Source organism: Montipora foliosa, chromosome 2 (genome assembly GCF_036669935.1).
Source record: "Montipora foliosa isolate CH-2021 chromosome 2, ASM3666993v2, whole genome shotgun sequence".
Classification (NCBI taxonomy): Eukaryota; Metazoa; Cnidaria; class Anthozoa; order Scleractinia; family Acroporidae; genus Montipora; species Montipora foliosa.
Window position 1 is genome coordinate 2,632,149 of NC_090870.1, and position 27,917 is coordinate 2,660,065.

The 27,917-nt window shown below is 38.7% G+C and overlaps 3 protein-coding genes across 7 annotated transcripts in view; 2 read left to right on the plus strand and 1 right to left on the minus strand.

Moving 5' to 3' along the window:
* Positions 1-13,021, minus strand: part of LOC137992041 (putative histone-lysine N-methyltransferase PRDM6) — a 29,650-nt gene extending 16,629 nt beyond the window's left edge. For all 4 annotated transcript variants that reach the window (XM_068837109.1, XM_068837107.1, XM_068837104.1 and 1 more), the window contains exon 1: positions 12,268-13,021. In XM_068837109.1, coding sequence (XP_068693210.1) covers positions 12,268-12,287 — 20 coding nt within the window. In that variant the 5' untranslated portion in view covers positions 12,288-13,021. The remainder of the gene's footprint in view (positions 1-12,267) is intronic.
* LOC137992045 (putative histone-lysine N-methyltransferase PRDM6) lies at positions 1,139-8,123 on the plus strand. The gene is made up of 5 exons (XM_068837119.1): positions 1,139-1,321; positions 3,575-3,761; positions 4,038-4,297; positions 4,647-4,908; positions 5,331-8,123. Exons 2-5 carry the CDS (start codon positions 3,575-3,577, stop codon positions 6,041-6,043), a joined length of 1,422 nt encoding a protein of 473 aa, XP_068693220.1. The 5' UTR covers positions 1,139-1,321; the 3' UTR covers positions 6,044-8,123.
* Positions 13,022-17,268: 4,247 nt separating the features above from the next.
* On the plus strand, positions 17,269-27,405 carry LOC137992048 (putative histone-lysine N-methyltransferase PRDM6). Of its 2 annotated transcripts, none has more exons than XM_068837123.1 (5): positions 17,269-17,476; positions 23,585-23,807; positions 24,853-25,136; positions 25,832-26,081; positions 26,538-27,405. In XM_068837123.1, exons 1-5 carry the CDS (start codon positions 17,471-17,473, stop codon positions 27,305-27,307), a joined length of 1,533 nt encoding a protein of 510 aa, XP_068693224.1. In that variant the 5' UTR covers positions 17,269-17,470; the 3' UTR covers positions 27,308-27,405. The 2 variants fall into 2 exon arrangements, with proteins under 2 accessions (XP_068693224.1, XP_068693225.1); XM_068837124.1 differs by lacking the exon at positions 17,269-17,476 and adding an exon at positions 20,826-20,966.
* Positions 27,406-27,917: the final 512 nt, after the last annotated feature.

The following is a 27,917-nucleotide window of genomic DNA, read 5'->3' on the forward strand; positions in this document are numbered from 1 at the left end:
TAGTGGCCTTAATGGATTCCTGAAACGCTCCACGTTTATCGAATTACCAGCTGAGCTTCTGCTATTTACGGTGTAATATCAACTGCATTTGTAAGAAAGAGCAGGAAATAAGAATTCAAGCAGAATTGTAAATTCATTTCGGCATAGTACACAAAGTCTTTTGACCTGATTTCAAGCCATACTTCAGTCCTCTTCTCTTTTTTCAGTGTTATATAATTACATCTTTAACGCCTGAAAATTACGTAAAACTAAAACAAATATTTGCTTATGTCCAGCTTTTGATTCAAAACATTAGTTCAATTACGTTGTTGAAAAGCTGTTTCCAGTGAGTCGCTCTTTGTTATTCATGTGCAGATCAGGCAAACATTGCCGAGTGGGAGATGAACCCCGCCCTCTTTTTGTCAAAACGTAAAAACTACCACATGGGTTTGTTTGCAGTGCACTTTCGTTGGCTCTCAAGGAAAAAGAAAGTAATTTTGTAAAACAGGCTAAGCAGCTACGCATTTCTTCTCTTCCTCATATATAACTGAAGAAGAGCACATTCACCATTCACCATCATTCGATGAACAACAATTTTATTCACTGTAAAATTCCGGAATGTTATGCTTATACATTACTGGTACTGGCATGGTCAGCTTCAAAAACAAAACGCAAAAAATTGTCATAAAAAAAATATGCTCTGCGCAACTTCATTCTGGCATTTAAAAACAAACACCTTGTTCTGTTTGTTGTAAAACTAGAGATTGAACAAATATTCCATGGCCTGACGCGACACAGTTTCTTATCACTTGTTGCATTTTCACCGATCACGGAAGTGGAATTAATAAATCACCCCCTTTAAAGTGTTTCGGTAAAGAAGAATTGCCCTGCGGTCGCTCATCGCATTTTGTTGGTAAACCAGGAACTTTGAAAAGTCGGTTAAAACTTCCCCTGTTATGGTCATGTTTTTGAGATAAGGTTGTCCCTTTTTCAAAGAAGATATTTGGAATTATTTTTCGCTCGTTTTTGAAGAGTATGCTTCTGAATCAATTGTTTCACCACTCATTAAATATTAATTATATGGTTTTGGGCACTTACCAATGAGACCCGACCGCTTTTAACTGTGGTAATACGCAAAGAATTATTTTTATTTCACCTAAAATATGAGCTGGCATTTGGTTTACTATATGGAGGTGACACGCGAATAAAAACCTTAATTACAATGGGTATAAAGATGGTGCGAAGTGATCCCATCAGTTACTTGAACTGGTGACAAGAGCGAGAAGTCAGAGAATTCTGAATTCCAAAACGATTAAAAAGGCGGAAACGAAAATTCTCCAAGGTAAGGTTTTGAAAGCCATTGTAGGTTGTTGATATTGATGGAGCTATCGTCATGTTCTGGTGCTTTGAGCATAATATCGTTAAAATGGGTATACCCCATTATTCAATCTCTCTTTACAATTCCGCTCCCGCGGCCTGTCTTTTCAATGTTTTGTTAGCTGGGGCGAACTCACTGATGACCCTAGTTTCTTTATTGCATTGAAAGTCTTTTTCAAACAGCCCTGTCATTTACAAAAACTATGTTTGACCCATCCTTATGTGGTCTTTCTGTTGTCAGTAAAAAAGTATTAGGCGGGGTCGAATTGTTCCCACAAATTCTTCACCGTCTTTCTGCGCTTTTATGGACTTGAATCAAAGATTTGTTGCTTGTCCAAAGACTGTAACGTTATGAAACAAGTTTTAAACAGTGTGAATATAATTGCTTGTTACAATTCTCATTGGTTGTGTGATTTAAGGTTGACCTTTCGTTGCCGAAAATAGCGTCTCCGTTTCGCCTTTGTTCGGCAAGATTTGTCAGCCGACGAATGCTTGTTTGCTCATCTTGCAGTATTCTGTTATGAAACGACATCAACTCGCCATTATAAAGACTATAAGAGGATATTACTGTAGTGTGACTGACGGACTTCTTTTCGGCTTAGTCCACATTAAAACTAAGCGCCAGATCTGTCGATTATGTCACTGACCTTAACCCATTTTGCTGTTTGTTCATATTGACCAATTCTACAAAAAAACTGCATTCATTTTGTAATGGTCCCGCTAGGGATAGCCGTATCTCAAATCATACTACTAGAATGCTAAGAATTTGAAATAAAGAAAAGAAACAACTTTCAGAACTTCGATTAAAAAGAACGTCACGAGCTTAATACAACGAAACAAACTAAGTCGTGTGATATTTTACTCCTTAAACTTGAAACTAGAACAAGCCTTCTACACCACTTCAAGAAATCAGTACTCATGAAAACGACGAATTAACTCTTTTTATTCTGTGCTGTGCAATGACTCTGCACAAACAAAACGCTAGTTTGGTACACGTTTAAAAGAGCACCGAAAAATCTCCGTTTTGTCGACGCAACGTTGCCAAACCAAACATACCATTGCGTGGGATAATCAGTCCAAAATTATCACCACCAAGCGACGACAACATCAGTGAATATGTTTGAGGGCTTGGCACATTAATTTCGCCCACGCCCCCTTCAATCCAAGATGCACGACAATGGCTCTTTTTCCTTAAACTTACTTACATCTCATTAAAAAGAAAAGACGCTAATAATTGAAAAAAGACTGTTGGCGCAACCTTAGATCACTAGCAACGGAGTGTCGAAACATCGGCTCTTCAGTGAATCGTTTTCCATTTGATAGGACTAACCGTCCTGCAACGCCTTCGAATTAAAAGACTTTGAGGATGATACATTCTCCTCCAGAAAAATGCTGCAGATTATCATGCAAGAGTTCCTTTAAACTGTTACATTTCCATTGCAATTGGGCCGGTTTGGGAAGAGGTTCTGACAAAAGGAAAGCTCCCCGTTGCTCAAAGCACTAACTGTTGGTTAAGAGGTATCAAAACTTACAGATTTCCAAGGTATTTAACTCTGGTCAGCACTAACCATGCTTCGAGCAACCCATTGCAGGCCAGGTTGCAGCGTGAACCAAACTAACTCTACCTAGTTAGGGTTTAATGGTTGATTTGTGATTCGCAATGAACAGAAACTCCGTTCAACCGAAGGAAATAAAGAGGAGGTACAAGAATTATATTTTTTGGGATAAAGCCAGACAATGTAAAAGGTCTTAAAAATGGGTAACCTTTGATGCACATTTACGGACAAAGAAAAACGGAGAGACAAATAGGGTTGTGATTTCTGGATTTATCACATACGGGGCAAAATTACTGAATGCTGATTTGCTGAGAGAGGGGGTATTTTTCCTTAATCACGAGAGCACTTTTGGTAATAAAGAGGGCATGATTACTTGATCCTGATTGGTTAACAGTCGCTTATCCAGAGCAAGCAAAGTTACAAGAGAGTCTTTTTGTCCACATATTAAAATACATTTTAAGCGCTATTTCTGTTGACAGCAACGGTGTATTGAATTAAACTTTAACCGATCATTGCAGCGTGTTGATTTTCTTCAATAAATTTGCCCTTTATGTGATAAGCATGTAATCGTAGTGTACCCTCGTGCCCATGCGATCTCATATACAAAACACCATTTTGTCTCTTTCGACTGACATTTTTTCCAAAATTATAATTTTATTTAGATGGAAGAGACGTCCTCAACGCAGCCGAAATCAGAGCAGCCAAACCCATGCAGCTCTCCAACAGTGGTCAAGAAATCCTGCTCATCGTCTTTACAGGAACAAATCAGTTTACAAATTCTGCAGCATGCTCTGTTTGGCTCCAAACCAGTCAAGATAGTGAACATTAAAAACACGTCTCACAGCTCAGGTTTTGTAATAATGATACACATCATAAACACATTATGAGGAGCGAGGGTCAAATTAAAGCAACGGAATAGCCGGAGAAAAACAAGTCGGAACTGAATAGTGAACCCTTGAATTTCGCCCATAAACAGGGGCACATCATTGAAGGGCGAGCGTCTACGCATATCATTATCAAGAATCACAATGACTCGTTCCCAGAAGCTAAGATCACCCATTACTAACATTGAATTCTCAGTTGTCAAGAATAACTTTTTACGATAAGTTTTTAATTTCATTCTAGATGATGAATGGGAACATGAGATTTCTCAAGAGACAGAAACTGACAATGGTCGCACTTTGAAAACAAATTTGAAGCTCAGTTACGCCGTAGCTTCATTCCCTGATGAAGTAAATATTTGCACGTCGAGCATTCCTGGAACGAACTATGGAGTCTGTGCTAAACAACACATTCCTGTGGGTACGTGGATTGGTCCATACGAAGGCAAATGCGTCAGAGTGGATGACGTCACGACTGATATGAACACGTCACACATGTGGGAGGTGAGATGTCGTGGGTTGAGGAGCCTCAATATTAAGAACCGAAAATGCGTATAGATTTCAAACAGTCAGCCTCTCGTTATCACTTTTGTTTCTTTCAAACACATTTCGGTCAGAAAATTTTTGAGTGGCATTATATCCTGTAATTCCTTAATATCTGGAATATATACAGGTGGCCTCGACTTTGCAGATCGTAGGCGTAAAATTCAAAGAATAATATTTAACCTTAAACGCGGCAAGAAGGACTTACTTGACTGTAAACAACAAATAATAAACGACAGCGGCCATTTTAGGTTTATGATGTAAGTCGATGAGCAAATAACAATTATGTAATCTACTTTTTTTCCTGTAGATATACGAAGACAACCAATTAAACTACTTCTTAGATGGTAGTGACAAAAACACATCTAGCTGGATGCGCTTCATACGATGCGCACGTCATAAACAGGAACAAAACTTGTTTGCGTTTCAGCATAACAAGTCTATATTTTATCGCGCATTCCGTGACATTCCACGCGGATGTGAGCTATTGGTCTGGTACGAGGACAGCTATATGCAACACATGGGAATACCGGTGGGGATTGGGAACAAGAGTCCGCCACTTCAGGTTCCAGGTATTGCTTTTCACTTTTAACAAGAAGTGTTTCAACTTTTTTCCGGAATTTGATTTTTGACAAGTCATGAAACTTCATCAAAATTAAGAGCAAACGAGAAGTGAAATGCTGATCATGCAAACAGTGAAGGAATATCCGTTGTATTAAACAATTATTTACCACCGAAGTGGAGGTGAATCATGATAGTGGTGGATATTTATCAAACCGCGAAGCGGGGAGGTAAATACCCACCACTTCAACTTCAATGTAAATTGTAAAGCCTAATAGAAGACAAACCAGCAAAATGCAAAGGAAAAACGCCAAAATACTAGCTTTTTGGTGCTGAAATTTTCTCGAAAGAAAATATTTTACGGCTAGGGTCAATTTCAAAATTCTTCTCGGTTTTGCCGAAAAAAGATCAAGTGAGAGACATCTCATTGCAGGTCGTGTGTCAAGTGACAGTCGACAGTCAGGAGATCCCGAGATATTTGAGAAAGCTCAGAAGAGGTGCGCACCAGACAGATCAGGATTGCACCGAGGTCGCAAAAGAAGATCATCAACACAAACTGTGTTTAATTTATTGCTTGAAGGAATGTCTGATGAATGTTCAGCTTCCTTATCAAAACGACAAAACAAAGGATGTCCAGCAAACCACGATAACAGAAACAACATCTCTGTGGCTTTCGGTGATGTGGGAGGGAAAATGCTACGCGGAAACGCGCATTACAAAAAGCTTGACACAAGCGAACATGACGGTCTCCCGCGTAAGGGCAGGATGACTGATGATGCGTTAGACAATATTGCAGATGGGGGAGAGTTTAAGTGCGGCCAGTGCAAAAAAACCTTTGCCCAGCGATCGCTTCTCAACAATCACCTATGCTCGCGCATGCCCTGTAAACCCTATAGATGTGGGCATTGCCAAGAGGCTTTTGCACAACCAAGAGAACTGCGTATGCACGCTGTGATACATGTAAGCGAGAAACCATTCAAGTGTGGCTATTGTTTGCGAGCATTTTCAGGAGCCACGACCTTGAACAATCATGTGCGCACGCATACTGGTGAGAAACCATTTCTGTGTGAGGTGTGTGGAAAGTCGTTTTCCCAAGCTTTTCAGCTAAGCCGACATCGTAGGATTTGCGTGCAATCTACAGATTAAACATTTGAAATTTAAAGAGATTTAAAGGAAAATTTATTATTACAATTGTAAGCTGTAACCATAGTTAATAGAGGGGAATGGTTATGAAACCCGACAAATTTCTTTGTTGTAGGTTTTTGTTCTCGTTTTTAGCCTTGACCGTGCACAAAACACAATAGTTGTTTACTCAATACTGCGGAACTAACCAATAGAAACGTGTTGGTTACGTAATTCATGCACAGTGTATGAGCGGAAAACGAAAGATTGTGCACGGTCGTGGACTTTCCAACCTAAATCTTGGCTGCTTTGTTTGCTCTTTTGATGTTCGCCGAGCTTCCAAACCATTCCCCTCTATTAACTGTGCTGTAACCAAACAACTCTGTGCTACTTAGACTTAGCTCTACTTCGGCGAAGAAGTTCCGTTAATAAATAAGGACACGTGTTTCGTTTAAATTTCACAGTGGAAGAACTTTTTAGGGGGATGTTTCCCACAATAAATGAAATTTTAGGATCACGTTTTGTGATTTAGTCTGGGCGGTGCAATTTAGACGACTTGGGCTAAACTTTAAAGTTGTTTTGGGGAAAACCCAGATATTTTCTACCACAAATCTTCAAAGTCTATTTAAGCTACATTCAAATTTCTCCATACCCGCGTAACATCAAACTATGCCATTGTCAACCGTAACAATCAATATCAGCATCGTGTATATTTATAATGTGAATAAGTCTTTCTTTCCTTAACGAATTGCTCTCTGGTTAGATTTTAGAAATGTTTTTATAAGTGATGTAGAGCGTTTTCACATGACGTCACAAGGGACCTGACGGTGTACCAAACTAATCATCCGGGAATTGAAGTCTATTTTTTAATGCAAACACTTTCTTTTGTTTAAGTAATCCAATACGGCTGCCGGGCACGTGAGTGAAATATCATTATTTTAAGGCCCGGTCCCTTGCTTTTTGTCTCAAGGGATACAAAAGACTGTTGATTGATTAATAATTTTCCGAAGGTGAACATTACCATCACAACCGTTTTGCACTTTTCCTTGTAAGGAAAATAGAGCACACTAGTTATGTGGGTGCACCCTGCAGGGCAGACCACGTTATAAAATGGGGATCGTTTGTTTTTCCTCGTATCCACAAATTTTAACGTGTGCTATCATTGGCTAGTTTCTGTAAAGTCTGGAAAGAAAAAATTTACAGAAAACATTACGGCATATTTTAGTGGCCACATGTTCATTCTATGTCATCCACATGTCATGGTAATTGTCACTTTTTGTGTTGTATCCATTTTTCTCCCGAAATAGGAGGTACACGAAATGATTTCTACTGTCGATCGCCTGGTTTCGCCTAAGGTTAAGTGCTGATTTCTGCTTTATCGACGTTGTAATCGGGTTCATGAAAGGTATTTGGTGTTTTGTGGGGGTTTTCATCGGTCACACAAAGTATCAAAACTACCGTAATACTAATGGCAACGAATGATCTCCCGAAAATTTAGTTTGTAATTTCTTTTGGATTGGGCAGAATCTTTATATTAACTGACTGATAAAATATTTTAATTTTTTAAAAATTAGAAGTTCAAATTATTTTCCTAAATTCGCCCAATTAAAGATACACTCTTCAGGTTACCGTGTACCTTCAGGGGTGTCTTGAGTGAAACGGATGTAGCGCTTTCCAATCACGGCGCAAATACCCCAACCCTTGTATTAAATGTGACTACTGGAATATTTCATTTATTATAGAAAAATTTGATTGCAAACTGTCAAAATTTGATTTAAATCAAGCAAAGCGTCCTTGAGTTGTAATCCTTACATTGTTATCTTCAAGACAAAAATTAATGTTTAGGAATAAAGCGCCTCAAAAAAAGTGTTTTAATATCCGCCCCAAAACCTTTCCCCATAACTGGTAAATTACAAGACGCCACTTTTTCTCCCGTCACAGCTGTCGATCTCACAAGTTCTGGCGTATAGCTATACTAGCGTTCCTTTAGCTTCATTGTCACTAATATTCTTCGGATTCTTGACGCATGTTTTCGGAGCAGATCGGCTTTCATACTAAACAGAAAAAGGACGCGTGATCTCATCAAACACAGCAGCAGCAGCAGCAGCAGCAGACAAAAAGTGAAAGCGGACCAACGCAAAAGCTTTCAGCAAAGGCACAATGTGGGATGTGCGTAAAAACCATCACAAACAAATGGTGACGGCGATATCAGAATGCGAACTGGTTATGTGAATCGTTTACATAGTATTTTCTGCGTCATGTTGTAAGAAGACTACAGGAAATGCCCTTGGTCTTATTATTCTATCGCTACAAGAGTGTTTATTCTCGTTCACTGGCAGTGTACTGATAGAACCCGATTTAGCACCTTTTGAATTCCCATAATTTTTCTTCAGATCCATAATTTACTCGCCGATATGCTTCGTCAGAGGAGTCTGAAGGCCAGTTCTGATAATATGATCCTTTGTCTTCCTATCCTGCGTCGCTTCACTCATACGTTCGTTTGATCCTTCCGTATCTCTTTTTCCTATGGCTAGCGCCAGACCTCGGATATTCACGATTTAATGCCACAAAAAGTAAAATGCTTTTATATACAAGTACCTCGAACGTTTGCGAGAGGAAGCAATTATTTGATGTTTCCCACGAAAAGCGCTCCGATAGTCTACATATGCTGTCAATTAAAATGAACTTCTACTTCCGGCGAAAAAGTATTTTACCAATATCTCTGAAAAGATTTGATCATTTAACATACTTTTTTGCGATCGACAGGTGTGACCTTAACCTTTATTTAAAACAATTTTTTTAAAAAAACATTTGGAAAATTTTCTCCCTTGAATTAAAGTGGTACTATGACGAAAATCGCATCTTTCCTATCTAAGCCATTTTGAAACATAAACAAGTAGTCTACGTGAGAAGAAAAATGCTGTTTACTTTTTTCAAATATCTCTTTTCGTTCCAGAAATATTCGAGTTTTTAAAATATGCAAATTAGCCAAGTGATGACGTCATACACTCAACCAAATTTTGTTGAAATATGATGAAAAGAGATATCTCAGCCAATTTGTATCAGAAATTTTTTATTTTTTGCAGTAAGATTCTACTAAATGTTCTCCACAATATGAGCTTAACAGTTCTGTTACCATGGCATCATACTGGGTTCCAGATCTCCTTTTCTGGCCACCTTTGGCGTTCCATTTTGATATTTTGCTAACAGCACTATATATGCATGATCCAGCAAGCATATAGATATGTTAGCACGACTTTGTGGCCTTGTTTAATATTTTTCAAGCTGAAAATCACTAACATATTGAAATCAAGTGGGTGGGGACTGGAAAAGAGTGAGTTGCCATGGGAACATAATTTTTTATAGCCATCGGTGTGTTTCCTGTAGAACAATTAGACTACCAAGTTTCAATGGTCTGCGCTGTAAATTGGCCAAGGTAGCTCTATTTATATACTCAATATAATATTAGGTTGAGTGTATGACGTCATCAGTCATCTCATTTGCATATTTTACCCATTTTTCAAACTTAAATATCTCCGGAACTAATAAAGATATTTGCAAACGGTAAATGGCGTTTTTGTTCTTTCACGGAATTCTATGTGATCAAGGGGTAAAAATTTGATCATAGTACCACTTTAAGTACCTCTTTATGCTACCCTACTTACCTTTCCTTAACAAATGCTAGAGCGAGTTTCAATCGAGTGTCGTAAAACCAAAACCAAAGTAATTACTTTGGCCAATCGAAAAGGACGGAGACAATCCGGTAAACCAATGAAAACTCAAAGTTATTACACGTAGCCGACACAAAGCGTGGGAAAATGTGCACGCGCAAGCCACGAATTGTTTTGGTTTCACTTCTGATTGGTTGGAAAAGTGGCTCGAGAAATTGGAACCAATCACCGAGTGAAGTAATCATAAACCAAAGCAATTCGCAAATTACTTTCGACACTCAACTGAAAACCGCTCTAATATCAACTGTAGTCAAATCAAATTATTCCATTTTTTGTCTGAAGTATATCGTACCCCAATATGACATTTGCAGTAGTACTACTTATTGTGCTTTTACCCTTTTCCGTTTTCCCACAACATGCAGGTCGACATTTAATAACACCTCTCCAACTTATTCGTCTGTATGACACAGATCATACTGTACACTGACTTACAACTGGTCTGTACCGTAAAAATGAAAGACGAGGTTTAAGCTAATACAACCGGCACCCGTAATATCCATAACCACTACAGCCTCAGACAAAATTGTTGAAACACTTTGCAATACCTTGCCCTGCCACAATGTTGTTTTGCCAAATGGACTCAGAAACTCGCGTGAAAACAACATTGCGAGGAAAGAGTGAGCCGCGAAAGCTTCAGATCTGTATATTCGTATAGCGTTGAAAGGTATTTTCCCAGACTATGGAATTTTTATTGACAGCCGCTGACTGTTGCTTGCTTTGATCAGTGCATCTCACGTGAACGCCTAATGGGCCCTTTGCAGGATAGTGATCACATGGTACAAATCCGCCATACTGGGACGCAAATTGCGCACTGGGACATCTAAAACAAAGCTAGTTAATCTAAATTTTCTTTGTTTAAGATGTCCCAGTGGGCAATTTGCGTCCCAGTATGGCGGATTTGTACCATGTGATCACTATCCTGCAAAGGACCCATTGGCGTCTTGTTTGAATAAATATTCGTCCTGAGACGAAAAAGACTAGACAGTGTGACGTCACGCACACATGCAGTGGTTTCCATTGTTCAAAATAACCTCCAGACAATTATGTGATCCGAATGTTCCTATCCTCACGGAGAAAGCTAGTCGTTCCAAAAAGCATGAAATTGCCAAGAGAAAAATAGCAGAATAAGCAACACGGAATAGCGTTTCCAAGGAAAAGCGCCAAGCGCTGATACACGGTTTTACGTAATGCATATTTATCCGGACAAAACCGGCGCCAGCCGGGAAATTATTTCAAGCCGTGCGGTGAATCCCAGTTTGTAAATGTAGTAAGTTGACCCAAAAGGACTAAAAATGGAGGCATGACGGTAGAGGTGAAGGAGTATTCGCCCTTGTTACACGGCGGCCATATTGTCCCGGGAGACCAAAAAAGCTTTGTTTTACCACGCGAAGCCTCCCCACCATGGTTTCCACTGCGACACTTGGCGTGGTAAAACAAAGCTCTTTTGGTCTCCCGGGACAATATGGCCGCCGTGTGACAATAAGCACTTAATGACTGGCCCCAAGGGAAACAGTGAGTTTTGTTTCCCCGAGACCCTCAATGTTCCCCGAGGCGAAGCCGAGGGAAACATTGAGGTCGAGGGGAAATAAAACTCACTGTTTCCCGAGGGGCCAGTGATTAAGTGTTTTGTTATACCTCCCAACTCAAAATAGAACAATACACAGATAAAAATTATTTGCTTGACGTCGGCTTGCGTACAGATTTGCCGCCGTTTCAAAGGTGCACGACCTGATCACGTGTGAGTCGAAAGTTCAAGTTGTTGCTGCCCTAGGGCGTCATGAAGTTTTGATCAATGACAGGTGACACGTTCTCCTCCAATCAGAAAACGTATTTGAGTTGGGAGGTATAACAAGGGCGAATGACATTGAATGTAATTCCCCAGTGGTATGAACATTAGATAGACAAGATGTCGGGTAAAGACATAATAAAGATTCCGTGTGAAACTTCAGCATACGAACTGACCATGTAACAGAACACAGCTAAAGGGGAATGACTTTGTCGTCGTGGACAAAGAGAAAAATGGGTGAAAGATAATTGACACAGCCCTCTCTGGAGATAACAGAACGGGAGGTCAAGGAAAGTGAAGAGATTGAGAATTATCAAGATCTGGCGCGAGATTAACAAGTCGTGGGAAGTTAAGACCTTTGCCATTTCGGTGGTTGTCGAGGCCCTTGAGACAATTCCAGAGTATCTGGCTAACGATGATAGATTGAAAAGTCAACTGAAACGTATATCTTATAGCTATATATACACCTGTGATTTTTCTAAACAGAAACAAGTTCTCAGCAAAGAAGATTGGGAGCTTTGAATGATCTGCATAAAGATCATAGCATCATACAAGGGAAAGGAGTTGTTATCATCAACAAGCTTGATTATTTGAATAAAATGATGCGGTTAATTTCGGATGAAACTAAATTTAAAAAACTTGCACGAAATTCAACAAAGTCTAGGGAGGGAGGACAGTTTAATTTCCTATCTCCGCAAACTAAAAAGACACAAAACCATCGATAACAATACCTTTCAAAAGATGTTACCATATGGTTCTAGTCATGGAGTCCTCTACGGCCTTCCCAAGGTTCATACAAAAGGTTGCACTTTCCGTCCGATTGTTTCCTCTGTGAACACTTACAATTACAATCTGGCTTCATATCTTGCAAGCATACTTCAGCCCATCTCCACAAATCAGTCCACTATCAAGGATTCCTTCAGCTTTGCTGATTGGGTCAAGATGTATAAACATAACAATGAGGTAATGTGCTCTTTTGACGTCAGTTCCTTGTTCACAAACATGCATTCCACTTGATGAGGAAATACAAATTTGTCTTGACAAATTGTATGCCCTTCCCGTCTGTCTTGAAGGGTCTGCTCGAGTTTGCCACTAAGAAGAGCCATTTCATATTTGATGGCGATTACTACGACCAAATTGATGGCGTTGCAATGGGCTCACCTTTTGGACCAATGTTAGCCAATATCTTTAAATGCCATTTCGAAGAGAAGTGGGTTCTTAATTACATCGGTCGTCCTTCTATTTGGTTTCGATACGTTAATGATACTTTCACTCTCAGTGTTCGACAATAAAAACAATGCTCTTCAATTTCTACAGTATCTCAATAGCTGCCATGTAAACATAAAATTTACCATAGAGTTTGAAGAAAAAATGTGATCCCGTTTCTTGATGTACTTATCAAACGTTGTAATCTGGCGAGAATTTAGCAGTCAGTTATCGTACGGTTTGTTGAAGAATTTCGGCGACGGATCGCAGGATCACGACAAAAGTCAGTCAAAACCGGAACAAAAGGAAATGCATAATGTTTTAATAAAAGCAAACAGCAACAAAAAGGGCGCGATTGAGCCATCGATTACATAACGTCAGTAACCAAACTGGTTTGAACTGGTTATATTTGTCACGCATACATTATAAATGGAGTATGGACTCTTGGAACACTCCAGTCTTCCAAACGGTTCTGCCAAGGGTAAAAGGCAAGTGTTCAAAAGTTTACAATAATAAAATTCAGCACATAGTAAAACAATTGTTCGCATTTATCTAAGATTGCTGTAACTTTAACACGGCTTGCTCCAGAAAACTGTCTTGTTGGCACTGAATTCGAAAAGTGCGTGATCTATAAGGTTAAGGATGGCAACCTAACGCAAGGCTACCAATAGCTCTGTCAGTATTACTCTTATACTCTGATGATTTCATGATAATGATGACGATGATGAAGGTGAAGATGACAAAGATAATAATAGCTCCTAAAAAAAACTTATTCCATATCATCGTGGTAAGAAGCTTGCAAAAGATTTGATCTTCTTTGAAGACCGATATCCCAAAACATAAAGAAAAGAATGGATTCTGAGCCGTACAATAAGAAACAAGATGAAATAAAGCAGTTCTCTATGCACGAATTATTTTTCATCCCCCAAGGATAGCATTTTATTTTCTTAATTTAGGTCATGAACACGACTCCCATAAAGAATTAAGTCAAGAGTTCGTACAATTACTTTTCATGCTCCTAAGATAGCACTTATTTTCCCATTTTAGGTCCTAAACGCCGGCGAGTCCCGTATTTTCAAGAAGACTTTGACTTTATGTATAGCGAATTTAGTCGAGCGTTTGTACAATATATAACACGGATAATCAATTCATCAAGAAAGCATTCAGTCACATTGATTTTCTCGTCTGAGAAGATTCAAAAGTTATGGCCCACTTGTTCAAGGTCCAGCGAACATATGGACCAGCTGCGCATCGGTTTTTCTCAACTTAATGGCCGTAGAAATTTCAGTGTTAACCAATATTCTACATCTTAAGGACGGGTATCTCATGATACACCCGCAGTTTGGAAATATTTCTTATAACACTTTGCATTAAAAATATTGACTCTTATGTTATTACATAACAGGCCTTACTTAACAGGCCTGCTCAAACACTGATCCGTAGTTTACTTGGTTCCTTTTTTATCTCTGTGTGTGACCTCGTAAAAGTAGATACAAAAATAGATACCTCAACCGCGAAAAGGAAAAAGGGGCACAAATCGCGTAAAATCGGATGCCCGCAGAGAACTTAATGTTACTTATTCCTACGACGTCATTCAAAGCGGAAAACAAGCAAGCGTTATGAGGTGGACAATCAAAATATTCATTTTGATAAAGGAAAAATCTCGCTGCCGGATCAATTTGACGAAGAAAATGATAACACTTAAATGTTTTATAAATTTTGCTCGCATGATGCGCACGATTTTTGCTTGAACAGATGTATAAGAGTGAAACCTAAGACCATTAAATAATCAGTCTGCCTTGGGTGTGGTTATGCTACCGCAATTCATGTACGGGAATACAGTAAACCTTCTTTTTCTCAGTTTCGAACAATTTTGTTAGTTTCTTTATCCCCTACTACAACTGGAGCTTCAACATATCAATATGCGCCCTCAGTTGTCTTTCAAATTTGACAGTTTGTGGTCCTGTTTGTGTTTCCCTCTTCTACGATTTAATGAGATCAATCAAACGAAACATGAATTTGTCCGTTGTAAGCCACTGTTGCCTGACAGCAGCTGGATCTTTGTAAGTTCGTCAACAACAACTCATCAAGAAGAGTTAGAATGGAGACGGATAAACCGATTTCTGTACGATAACCTCGCATCATATTATTTGCCATTTTAATTCCGTGGGAGCGAATAAAGCTTTAAAAATTGTCCCCTGATAGAAAAGGACGCTACACGGACGGGATTCCTGGTAAATAAAACGGCATCGCTACTCTCATGTCAAGGCCACTGACAGCCAAGTGGGCAACTGACAACGCCGTACCGATTTTCCACGATAACTTTCAGCCCAATCATCCTTTCTACAGACACCGAAGAAACACACATTTCACACTTTTAGCAAATTCAAGACGGTGAAGAATATTCAATAGATCAGCAAGGGCGTTACGAGAGGCAAATTCCACTTCGTTACTTATTTACCGACTGACGAAGAAATAAATTGTAACATTAAAGATTGCCCTGTTTTTGACTTAATCGAACTGGGAAATGGGCCGCAAATTCCCTTCGCATGACAAAACAATGAAAGCGTTTAGACTTATGCATTTGTAAGGTTTTTAAGCTGTGTTTATGAGCAGGAATAAACAGAGCTTTCCAGCAAATGATGGACAATAATTACGTTTTGCAATGCGGAACTTTCCGCTACACAGTTAGGTTGGTAAATTGAAGACCAATTAAGTGTGAAAATAAGGGCAGTATATTCGGCGTCAAAAGACACGCTGTTTTGGTTTACAACCCCTGATATTGGTCAAGCAAAGAAGGAGACAGAGATATGGACCTTGCGATGAAAATTCAATAACAACAAGAGGTTATGTCAACTTTCTAAACCATTATTGGTCGAAGGTTTATATACCTGCTTTGCTTAAATTACGCAATCTACATGACAATCGAACCCATGTGTCCTTTTTTACGGTTAGATGAATATCTACACTCGACGGAATTAATTCCTTCGATATTAGACTTCATTTCTCTCCGTACTTTCTCGCCCCCGCTTTTGCACATATTCTAAATTTTTAACAATTTTAGTAACTGGAAGAGACCGCGTAAATAAGGTTATTTGAGCCACCGAATAAATCGAAACCAGCGTCTTTTGAAGACATGGCCAAACAGAGGACCAATCACGTGATGTAATTCAGCACGTGATGTGATTCAGCGTGATGTGATTCAGCGGCTCAGTCAGCATTAGAAATGCCTGATTGACTAAGTTTCGCTTCAGTAGCTTCATTTTTTACCCGTCGAAGTAATGTAAGGATTACAATGGCTATTAACAGCTTCGCTAACTCATGTATTTTAAAATAATCTCCAACTTTTTTAAACCATTATCATGTCGTCGGCAGCTTAAAAGCACATAATAGTAATTCCACGAAGTTTATACACGACCGTTTTGAAAACCACTTCAGGAAGTTTCGAAGGTTTGCTGTGTGGATAAAGTCAGTAAGACAAGTAAAATGAAAATGTAGTACTGTCTCAGTTTAGTAAACTGAATCATCAGCGCTGTTTCGAGTTATCCACCACCTGAGAATTTTGCTCTCAGAAAAATTTCCATCAGCTCGCACGAAGTAAGCATTGTGGATTGTGATCATGAATCGGGAAGTTGTAGATTTGCCAAAAAATGTTTTACTTGACTTCTAATGGATACTGATCCTTGAAAACACATTACTGCGGAGCTGAAAAAATCTGCAGTTGTCCCGATCATAAATATAGCTCTACAAATATCAAGAGTCTAGTGTTCACAAAGAAACGACCTGATATATTTGCTGAAACCACTTTCGGTAGTTGAAAGGGGTGATTGCACGTTTTTTTGGTTTGTAAAAGCCAGACTTGAGTGATGACCCATCGAAAGTTCCATTGAACCGCTTACTGAATTATCAAATGCGTTTTACTCAGATTTAAAATACTTCCTGTGAAATAAACCTATCGCTTTAACAAAACCGATTGGTTTTGAAATACAACATTATCAACTGCATTATAATTTTTTTCGGAAAAAATTCTTCGTTAACCATAATTTAACAAAACAGGAAAAGTTTTAGCAACAGCTGGAGTTAAATGAACCGTAAAGGATAAAACAAAGCCATTCCATATTAAGTTTTCTTTCCTAACAAACAACCTTCAACTGTTGAAACCCAATTTTCTTAGTGCTCAAACGTGTCAAGACAAAAGCCTTAACGCGATTGCAGCTTAATAATTTCCACGTGACGATGCATTTTAATCCTCAAAACTTTGACCCCCTTAACTTAAGTTCCTAAGCAAGAGGGACCTTTCGACCAAAACTAACCTGAGTTATCACGTCTCTCAGAATACTTCTCACACATCGTAAAAAATAAAAAAACTAAAAGCTTGTTAATTGATCTCAAAGACATTTTCCTCTCTTATTGTCTCCATGCCGCGTTTCTGAGGAGCATTGTTTCATCAAGCATGATGAGTCATTATAATGCTGACAAGTGGGACCTCCTCCCAAAACAAGAGAGAGCTGAACTGTAGTTTTGACATCATAATAACTTGTGTTTGCTTGACGCACGCCAGTTGAAGGAAACGACTGTAACATGTGACGGGATCACCTTCCAGCGCCCAGAAATCGCGCTGAAAAGTAAGATCTGCTTTTAACTTGATTGGAGCAGTTTAACTGTCCAAAAACAGAGAACAACTTGCGCACATCTGTAACCAGCCCAGCCAAGAAACTGATCAACGAAATGATGGTAAGATTAACGCGCTTAATTAAGCAAGCGCAACTAAGACAAACATTCTTGCTGAACAAATTAAAAGTTATGCAGCCAATGCAAAGCAGAGTGACCGTCCAATTATAAATTTTTACCGACTCCAACAAGAAGAGATATTCTATCCAGAGTGAGGAATGCGCAATTTTTATCGCAGTTCCCTTGATAAAACTGCATCAGCCTAACTTTCGTTTTGTTTTTTTTTTCTTTTTTGGCGTGGGTGGGAAGAATGTAACAGTGTGATGGCAAAACTCCCTAAACATGGCATTTCCTTTTTCCTGTTTCGTAGTTTTTATTACATAACTCGTGCAATGAAAGAAAATTTTCTCCTTCCAAATGTAAAATCAAAACGTAGATCAGATTCATGATTTTATAACACAGGCGCAAAGTTACTGAATATTAAATACCACAAGTTCATTCGAGCAATCGAGGTAAACGTGATTTCACGAATTCAAGCGTGGACGTCTATTAAGTCTATTCATTAAACATGTGCGATTACTCATGTGTGAAATTAATTACAAGCACGCCATTATTAGCACAAAATGACCGTTACCGCGTTTACGTTTTTCAAGAACTTAATCAGAAATTTTACCAAGTGGTCATTTTATCATATCCTTTCCAATGACCTTCAGCTACTGTTGGTTCGTATCTATTTCCAATTTCTCAATTGTTCTTAGCCAATCTTGTGCTTCTTTTTTATTTTTCTGGCGAAAAACAGTCATGATAACGTTGAAAAAGAACATAACAGTACCACAAATAGTGTTGGATATTTGACTGTACAAAAAGTTGCTAAAAGAGGAAATCTCGAGTCTGATCACAACCCCTGCTATGGTTTACCAAAAATCATATCGAATTGTTTAAATCAACAAAATTAAGGTATCCTTGCAACCAGCCTTTGCTTTTAAACGAAGGAAAGATGTGCTTAAAAGTTGTTGTTTTGGACTAGATTTTTGTCTGGGTTGCTTAGAAACTACTGTAAATACTATCGAGTCAACACATTTATAGATAAGCCATTATAAAGTCCTTGCCCAAATCAATATTTTTTCTAATGGCTAGTGATATTGCAAATATTCCACATGAGAAGCGGAAAGGCATTGATGTCGCATACTTTCAATTCTTTCCGAGCTGAACAATAAACCTCTTTCCTTTCACACCTAATGTACGTCTCAGATGTGCAGCATTTCTGCTTAACTCTCTCAGAACTTCCTCTACACAGTTGAAAACTACCCTTTATTATGGAAATAGCAAACATGATTCTTCGCATGCTGTTGACGTAAGACAGAACAGTACTTATACAGGACATTTTCTTTTAAAAATAGTAAAAATTTAGTGTACATTCATGATTGAGTGTCAGTCGGTCACTTTGGAATAACGCAAGTAAGTGTTCGTTCGATACCCACTGCTCTCGATGTGGAATCAGTTCGAACTCGTCCTTTCAGCTATCCCTTGCTGCTCACAATAAGGGACAGAAAGGCCAGATCAGAACATCCTGGGTGATATTCTCATTCCAGGATCATCCCAAACAAACGCAATTCAAACTTGAGGTTTATTCAGAAGTAATACAAACAACACATCATGTCTAGACTAAGTTATTGCAGTTATTGTTTCGTTTGGGACTACGATTTACATCTTGGTCTTGGAAGGAGGATCCAAGATAGTAAATCATCCTAGAGAGGAAACGAACGTTTTCTGTGTTCAGTTTAAATGCAAAAAATAAAAAGAATTTGGCCCCAGTTCAGGAACAGAAAGATACCAGTACCATGAAATCTCTTGGTACTTGAGAAAAGAACTGACAAGTATGGCGGCAGTCGGGCAATCAACAACTTCGTCCCACCAATTATGAATCATGACCCTAACCGAAATTTGTGCATTTTAACTAAGTGAAACTGTTTTGCCCTCTAGGAGCGTCCTTCTTGCATGCAAACAGCCTTTTCCTCTAGCGTTCAAGAAGGTTCCTACACCTTTTTAAAGTTCATGCTACGATTATGTTTCCGAAACCGGCTTGTCAAAAGGTAGAGAAGTCATGTGACATAGTTAGGATGTGAGCGTTTTAATTTCAACCAGGCGTCAGTTGGCTAATCATGTTAAAACATTCAGATGAAAACCACAAATAATGGCGAAGTTATATCATCTGTCTTGCACATATTGAACGAGAAAATGTCAAGATATCAAACAATAGTATCTATTGTAAAAGGAAGAGTTCACCTCGAACAGCCTAAACGTTTTTTCTTAAATGTAACAAATGATGTCGATTGTGTTTTAAATAATTCTTGATAACTTTAAAAACAATTATTCGATACATGGACTTGACCTAAGGAAAACCACTGTGCGATATATGCATACGGCTAGCACATTATTCCTGAAAAGGAAGCCAATTTCTCTTGTATCCAACAAACGGGAATAGCTTTCTTCTTCGGGTTTCGAGAAACTTTGAGGGACCAATCGAAGTAAGTCAGCTAATTAGCCAGCGAGTGTCAGTCCTCCAGAAAATTAACATTGCCACCACAGAAGCGAGAACGAACATTTCCGTATCAACTCAGCGATTCTTTTAGGGTCTGTTTCCTTCCATGGGCTTGGCACATGGATAGATGTTTAAAAAAAAGACATTACAAATCAGTGTTAACGTTATTTACTTTTTATTTCAGAACAAAACTGCACTATTTTCATCGTACTGTTGTAGATGTGCGAGATAGCATCTCTCATAAACACTCGCTAGTATAGGTCCAATTTGCAATATTAAGACCAAATATCGAAGTGACATCTTCTTATATCGATTCATTTAAGATAGGAAGATCTTGAAAGTAGCCATAAAAATAATCGGCATTAAGACAAAAGTATACAAGGAATTCATACCAAGTATATTGGCGTTCTTCACTTCACAATTTTTTGCTAAAAAACAAGCCATAAATATCAATAACATGAACCACAGTACGTGACCCTTAAAGTTGTAACAGCAAGAAAAAGTTTGAAACCTAGGTTCCAAAGCCGACATTTACCTCATATTACAGTTATAAGAATGACTAAACATGATAAGTCATTCCTTTATATATATGTTTATTTTTTAATGATAAATTATAATTTTATATTCGTCATTCCACGTCAACGAACTGTCTGAAACTATTCGGCCATGACACCGTTTCCTGTAATGTTGGTACATCGCATTCTCATGGTGTTTGAGTCGATTGTAAATTTGGTTCCTCATTGCTCCTGTTTGTAAAATTTGCCATGGCAAAGATATTAGATTTACCTCAAGAGCATTTTCAAACACCCTTTCGATATGACAAGTATTGTAGAGACTACAGAGACTGTTTTTCCCTGAGTGTTTTGCCACGCCCTGTATTATCTTCTTCTGTATCAAGTTAATAAATAACAGTGAACTTGAATTACTCAGCAACTTGTGGCAAGAATGAATTTTGCTGGCGAAGAACATATTTGCTCAACAGTACTAAGACATTACCTCTCTTGACTGATGGTAAGTAAGAAATTAGTAATTCCTCAGCTAACTCACAGAACTAGAGGCAAGGTTCACGACTGCCAAACGTTTATTCTTGAAAGCTGTTCTTTCAACGATTATTCAATTAGCATAAGGGAGGTGTGAGTTTGCTTAACATTTCATCCCAAAAAACATTTCTGGCCTAAAGCCAAAGGCGAGTCAGAGATTGATAGGTGGCTGCATAAAATCTTAAATTGGGTACGTTTTTACTACAGAAAAAATCGTCGTTTTGTGTAGGAACGATTTCTACCTTTCGTCTCAGAACACTGAGAGTAAAATATTTCAAAGATCTTTTAAGGGCGGAAAATGTTTACAGTTAGGGAACGTTTTTCACGGGTGGATTTCTGGACCCTGGACGCAATCTTTTAGGAAGAAGTTTTTGCAAGAAACAGCATTTATTTGTAATGCAAAATTTACAAATGTTAAATTTAATGCGATAGCGAATTTAAAATATCTGCAATAACTGGTCACCTAAAATAACTTTAAATCTTTGCTAGATAGGTGACCACTAACAAAGGAATTAGTTCCATCTTGTTGTTTTAAACCTTACATTATATTTCTTATCTGACTGAAACTAGGAAACGAATAAATATTTTTGCAGATGAATAAATTACTCGACCAAAACCATTATATATAGCAACTGTGATATTGCAACAAACCTGTTGTTATATAAATCAATTTTATTTTCGCATATTCCAAAGATACGTCACAAGTTGCACTGTGCATGCCTTCTGTAAAAGTGTTAGCAAAACAAGTCCTTGATATCTTTTTTACTGTTACACCAGTGAAAATATTTATCGCAAAACTGTCTATTCTATAACTTCAACAAGGTAGAGAAGAAATAAAGTGTTTCAACTACAGGAACACTGATATGGGTCTTCCAAATGTTTTTCATGTATTGAAGTCTCTTAAGTCTGAACATCAAAATGACAAAAAGTAACTTCAATATCCTTGCAGATGGCGTTGCAATCATTTTTCCGGACTCTTCTTCTACGTCTTTCCTTCTACCTCTTTTTCATTCACTTCATGAAGTAAAATTTTTCATTTTTGAATTTCACCAGACTCAAACATCCACATCTCCTTTTTGTCATCCTCAAGTCTCTCTTTTATAGTTGTATCAACTCTAGCTGTTGCCTAGTCTACCGAATAACAGTAATCTTTCAGCAGTCGTAATATCGTGAAGTCCTCAGACGACTTGTCTTAATTACTTAAAACTTTAACACACGCAGAGCCTGGTGCGTTAGGTGCTTCCACTGTTACGTGTGTGTTTATTTTTTGCTCTGTTTGTTGGTGCTGTCGGTAGCAAAAAACCTACACTTCATAAGTGAACGGGTGAAAAGTGTTGTAACCACTTGCAGAAGAACAGAACCATGAAACAAGATGTTTTAGGCTTTTAAACTGATCAGACAATAAATGGGGAGAAAGTGTTGCCCCAGTAATGACATCTACAAATTGATACACCTTCGAGGCTTTTTAATAATGGAAAGCATAGGCCCGTCTCGGGAAAATGTCTTTTCCCGAGTTGGGGTTGAAGATTCCACACATTGGCAATGTCCGAAAATAGTAAAGCGTGGAGTTGCCTTTGATGCGATCTGATCCAGTATCCGTTGAAGCTAAATTAAACTAAATATAGTGAAAGAGCAATGCTTAGTTCAGGACAATTAAGTGAATTCACAGCCGTGAGAACATAACTTTAGTTTACAGAACCTGCACACCTTGGCAAATGTCTTAAAGTTTCCGCCTCAATGACATGATCAGTGATTTACGCCAAGGATGGTGCATGATCTCATAAGTTTTTCTTTTCGGTCCCACACGGAAATCCGGTTGTACACAAACTAAAATAACCGGTCATCATACTTGTTTAGCTTTCGTCAATGCTAGCTGACCTATGATTTAAATTACTGTTCTTAAGGATTAGGCCGAGTTTCTTAAAAAGCACCCATATGTTTCACGGTCAATGCTCTTTTAGAGGTAGTCTTCAAGAGAAGTAGAAAAAAATGTTTTCCTTACATGCTTAAAATTAAGCTGCAGTTACGTCTTCAAGCAAAACATGACGTATTTGTTGGTTACTGCAATTTGCTTTATTCTCCTTCTTTCCACGTCTCATTAACAGTGCAAATATTGAGGAAATCGATCTTTTTGTTTACAATAAAATTTGGCGAAAAGCCATTAATGATATTTTATCTCCGATTTTGCATTTTAGATTTAGTATGAACCTTCAAATTTGAAAAGAAACTACCAATATAATGAAACGTTATATTTGGCATCCTTCTATTTTTACTGCTTGGTTTGCGTTGGTGGAAGATAATTTCGGTTTTGTCTTATTGTTATCACTGACTTGCAGCTTACGTAGGTGTCTTGACGTGATCACTTTACTAACTGAGTAGTTTTCACTACGATTATTATCACAAGCTTAGTGTTAGGGAGACTTACGCAGTGAAAACATCCTTTTACCTCCTTTAGATTTTTATCTTGGAGTATATTGCCCGCGAACTATCAACTTTCCAAAGTTCGCTCACAAACCATCGAAACGAAAAAAAGCGGAAAGAGCAATCAAACTGAGATCATCCTAATAATCGAATTTGTCTAAAATGCAGGCCTCTACGATCGAAAGACCATTTGTGAAGACCCATTTCAACGGCACAGTAAAACCCGGACAGCCACAAAAAGAGGCCACAGCATTTTTCACATTCACGGCTGAAGATTTGTACAACTGCCTGCACCAAAATGCCGGTAGAAAAGTGGAACCTGTTAACCTCGAGGAATCAAGATTCAAGAAATTGAAAGACAGTTTCACAGGAGCAGAGATGCATTCTTCGTGTAAGTATGAACAATTGTCTCTCTCACTCTCTCTCTCTCTCTCATAGAGGGCTTGCTGAGTGGTTTCTTGATTCCCGCATTTTTATTTACCTCCAAATATTCATTGAAAATCATAGGATCTCGTTTAGTTTCAGTGAAATGCTTCAAACGTTCTTAATTTAGTTACATTTCTGACTCACTCTGAAAGCGGTTACCGGTTAAGGTTACAGAATTGGAAAGTTACGGAGCACTTACAATGTAAGTGATTTTCAATCCCGGGATATCATCGGCCCCTAAATCAGAAAAATGTTACTCATGCAACCACTTTCTGATCACACTAAAGTATTCAAATCTGGAGTTTTTTAAGAGTTCAGTCTCTGTCTGACTCGGGCTTCATTCACACTTTGCATCCAAGCACGGGCAGAAAAATTAAATCAAGAAATCGAACACAATCTCATTAGGTTAAAATGCCGCACAACTGATTCCAAATAACTAGTCAACACAGAAAAACGGTGCCCTCTAAAGTGGGCCGCGCGTACAAGGTCTCGACCTTGTACTCTTACAAACGCATTAGGTGGAGCATGGAATGTTTACATGGAAAAGTGTCGCTCCATCCCCAGCGAGAAATAATACCCACACTTAGGCACCAGCGAGCCTGCAAAAAAGTGTGGGCTTTGTTAGGCTGTTTCCGAAGCCGAGATTTGTCGGCAGGATTTTAGTATAGCAACGGAGGATGATAGCATAACTGGAATCTTTAACCTCAGAGATTTAAATCTTCGTCTTATGTATTCAGTTGAAATATAGTTGGCCACCCAACTAATCTAGCTTTAAAGTTATTTTGGTGACCAGTTACTGTATTTACGTTAGTCTTTGTAATTTCTTTGTAACATAACACTGTACAATACAAATAAACTCTCCCAGGGATTTGATTACGTTGAGCTAATTCGAGTGAGCATTTGAATTTACGTAAATGCAGTAAATATTGTAATCAAGAAGTCGTAAATTTGTAATAATAATTAATTAAAATAAAAGAGTAAGAAAATACTTATCTTTGTTTTCTCTTTAGTTTGTAGAAAATGTCACAAAGTCTACGCGATCTGCTGCCCTATTCACTCGACCCACATCTCACCTAAGGACTTTGATGCGGACAACTCTGTGGACTGGGACGGCTACGCCATCAAGTCTTTCCCGGATGTGGTTCAGCTGTGCAAGTCCAGTATTCCAGGCAAGAAATACGGTGTCTCTGCCCGGCAACACATTCCAGAGGGAACCTGGATCGGACCATACGAAGGAAGGAGGGTAGCACCTGATGCAATAAACCCGAACATGGATTCGTCATACCTGTGGGAGGTATGAAACCAAAACATTGCTGATCTTACAATGCACTTTTCGCCTTAAGGTTATACATTCGTATATTCTGCTGAATGGTTTCACTAGTTGAGTATAACGATATTAATCAGTTGGTAGCGTAACGCCAATCTCACATTTTTTTCTTACAATAGCAAATGGTTTTAACCCAGGAGTCATGTCAAAACCAAGAGAGGATGAGGTAAGAGAACGGATCCCCATGCCCCATCACAGTTTTAAACATCGCAAAGCTATTTTAGGTCCTCGCTCCCAATGCCGCGCATATTTGAATTTTCATCACGTCATTTGAACTGTCCAATCTGGTGCCTCTCTAAAAATAGCTGCGTGGCTAAAATTAGATTTTAAAAAACTGTGGTTGAAAGAGGCCCGTGTATGGGGGATCCGTTCTCTTACATCATCCTCTCTTGTCTAAACTTCATGAAGTAAGATCGTCCGGGTGAGAGCAGTCCTGAGAAGGACAGTTGTTGCTGACATAAACTAAGCGGAAGTCGCCCTCCGAGGATAACTTCCGCTCAGGTTGTCGAAACATCAATCAATGTCACCGCCTTTCTCAGGACAACTGGCAGCCGGACGATCTTACTTCATCACGTTTTCATCTTTCTTACAAATTCTCTTCAAACGCACTAATTCATCTCATGCTAACAATGACAATAAAACGTGACCCTGATTTACTTTAGATCTACAAAGATGGAAAGCTTCTGTACTATTTGGATGCTACTGATGAGGAGTCTTCCAGCTGGATGCGATTCATTAAGTGCGCGCGTCACATAAACGAGCAAAACCTGTTTGCATTCCAGTATTGTGGTAATATCTATTACCGCGCATTCAAAGACATTCCTGTGGGCACAGAACTTCTGGTATGGTATGAAGAAGTCTACCCGCAATACTTTGGGATTCCCTTAAGCATCCACGACATGAATTCAACAGGTAAGTCAAAGTTACTGTTTTCTTATCCTTCTCCAACTCTCAATGTGCAGCAGTCAAAATTATCATATGGTTATACCGTATGACGACTGGAAAAAAATTGAGGTGCCCCTTTTTTTCCATCTTGTTGCAAGAGAAAAGGTTTTCCCCTTTCTCCACGAAGTTTTAAGTTGACATCGCCGATGTTTTCAATAGCATTTTTTTTATTCGGGCTAGCAAAAAAATACTAAAAAAAACTACAGCTGAGTGAAATATTCGAATATTGCTTCACACGTTTTTTAAAAATATTTTTGCACTCCAAGACTAAAAACTTGATAACAGCCTTTTTGACATATAATCAATTTGGGTCAATGTTTCTGCATTTATAATATCCTTCAACATTTTAATTCTTTCTATAGTTTGTCCTTTCAGTATTAATCTGCGCGATAAAAAATTTTAATGCAGCTTTATTCGCTTTAGGGTCCAGGCCTTATCCACTAACAGCAACCCCGTACACAGAGGGACATAAAGTCGCCTTAGTTCCAACACCGACTTTTGTCACTACAACACAATCATCAACGCATGCGCAAGCACCAAACCAAAGAAAGTCGCCACACTACAAACCACCATCGGCACAATCAAGAGCCAGGCAATCATTCGCTGAAGCGCCACAAAAAGAAAACACGAACAAACCGATGCAAAAGGACAATGTCAAAAGAAAGCATGAAGAGAACGACTGCCACTCTAAGAAGTTAAAATCACAGCATTTACCACAGAAGAAAACGGATGGTTCTAAAGAAATGCTACAGAAGCTGGAAGACGCGCGCTTAAAAGACAAAGCGGAGTTACCGTGTGAATGGCCACGCGTCGCAGATGGTGAATTCATTTTGGAAAGCGGCGAACCAAAAATATGGCATTGTGGACAGTGCAACAAATCCTTCGCCCAGAGAAGCTCGCTTCAGATACACAGCTGCTCAAGAAATACGAACAGGCCTTACCAATGCGGCCACTGCACCCAGGAATTTGCGCACCCAAATGAGCTGCGCACGCATGCTGTCATTCATTCTGGAAAGAAGCCATTTAAGTGCGGATTTTGCGCGCGCACATTTGCTGGAGCCACAACTCTAAATAATCACGTCCGCACGCATACTGGGGAGCGGCCATTCTCATGCAACAAATGCTTCAAGACATTTTCACAAGCATCACAGCTCAGCAAACACAAGAGGTCACTCTACGACTGTTACTCTTAAAAACCCTTTGCCCTCTTTTCCAATGTTCGTATACTTATTCTGTAAAATTACCTATCTTGCGGATTCATACACTTGGTAGAATATCTTTTTGTGACACAGGTTGCAAAAATGGTCCCTCGGGTAAAAATAACTCTTGATTTAATACCTTTTCCGTGTAACATAGTCAATGAAATGATGGTCAAACAAGAAGCTAGACACAAGAAGTTTAAAAATCAGTTTCCAGACTACTTTCCATACAAACGTATTTTTGGTCACCAGCTTTCCCCTTTGATTTAATAAGGTTTTCGTGTAAATATAACTTTGTAAAATGCTTGTAAAAAATATGCTATACGCAAGGAATGAAAAAGTTAGTCGGTTTTCCAATGGAAAGTTAAATCCGACAAAAGGCAGCTTCTGTTAAGTGGCCAGCAGAGAAACAATTCATTCAAGTGGACGATTACGAGGTACAAAAATTGACAATGTCTGATATAATTAATCGCTCGCCATAACAGTCTCTATTGTAGGAGGACTAGAGACTTCAATCACACTCTTGAGCTAAGTACACTGACTACACTAAGGTGTAAGCTTTGAACTTTGTACCTGTGTGTACAAAGTGTAAACAGTGTCGTCA

Excerpts from the sequence above, each read along its gene's own strand:
- LOC137992045 (XM_068837119.1), top strand. The coding sequence starts at position 3,575 with ATGGAAGAGACGTCCTCAACGCAGCCGAAATCAGAGCAGCCAAACCCA. Across the intron at positions 3,762-4,037 it reads AAACACGTCTCACAGCTCAG|ATGATGAATGGGAACATGAG; the intron begins GTTTTGTAATAA and ends ATTTCATTCTAG. Across the intron at positions 4,909-5,330 it reads TCCGCCACTTCAGGTTCCAG|GTCGTGTGTCAAGTGACAGT; the intron begins GTATTGCTTTTC and ends ATCTCATTGCAG.
- LOC137992048 (XM_068837123.1), top strand. Across the intron at positions 25,137-25,831 it reads ATTCGTCATACCTGTGGGAG|ATCTACAAAGATGGAAAGCT; the intron begins GTATGAAACCAA and ends GATTTACTTTAG. Across the intron at positions 26,082-26,537 it reads CCACGACATGAATTCAACAG|GGTCCAGGCCTTATCCACTA; the intron begins GTAAGTCAAAGT and ends TATTCGCTTTAG.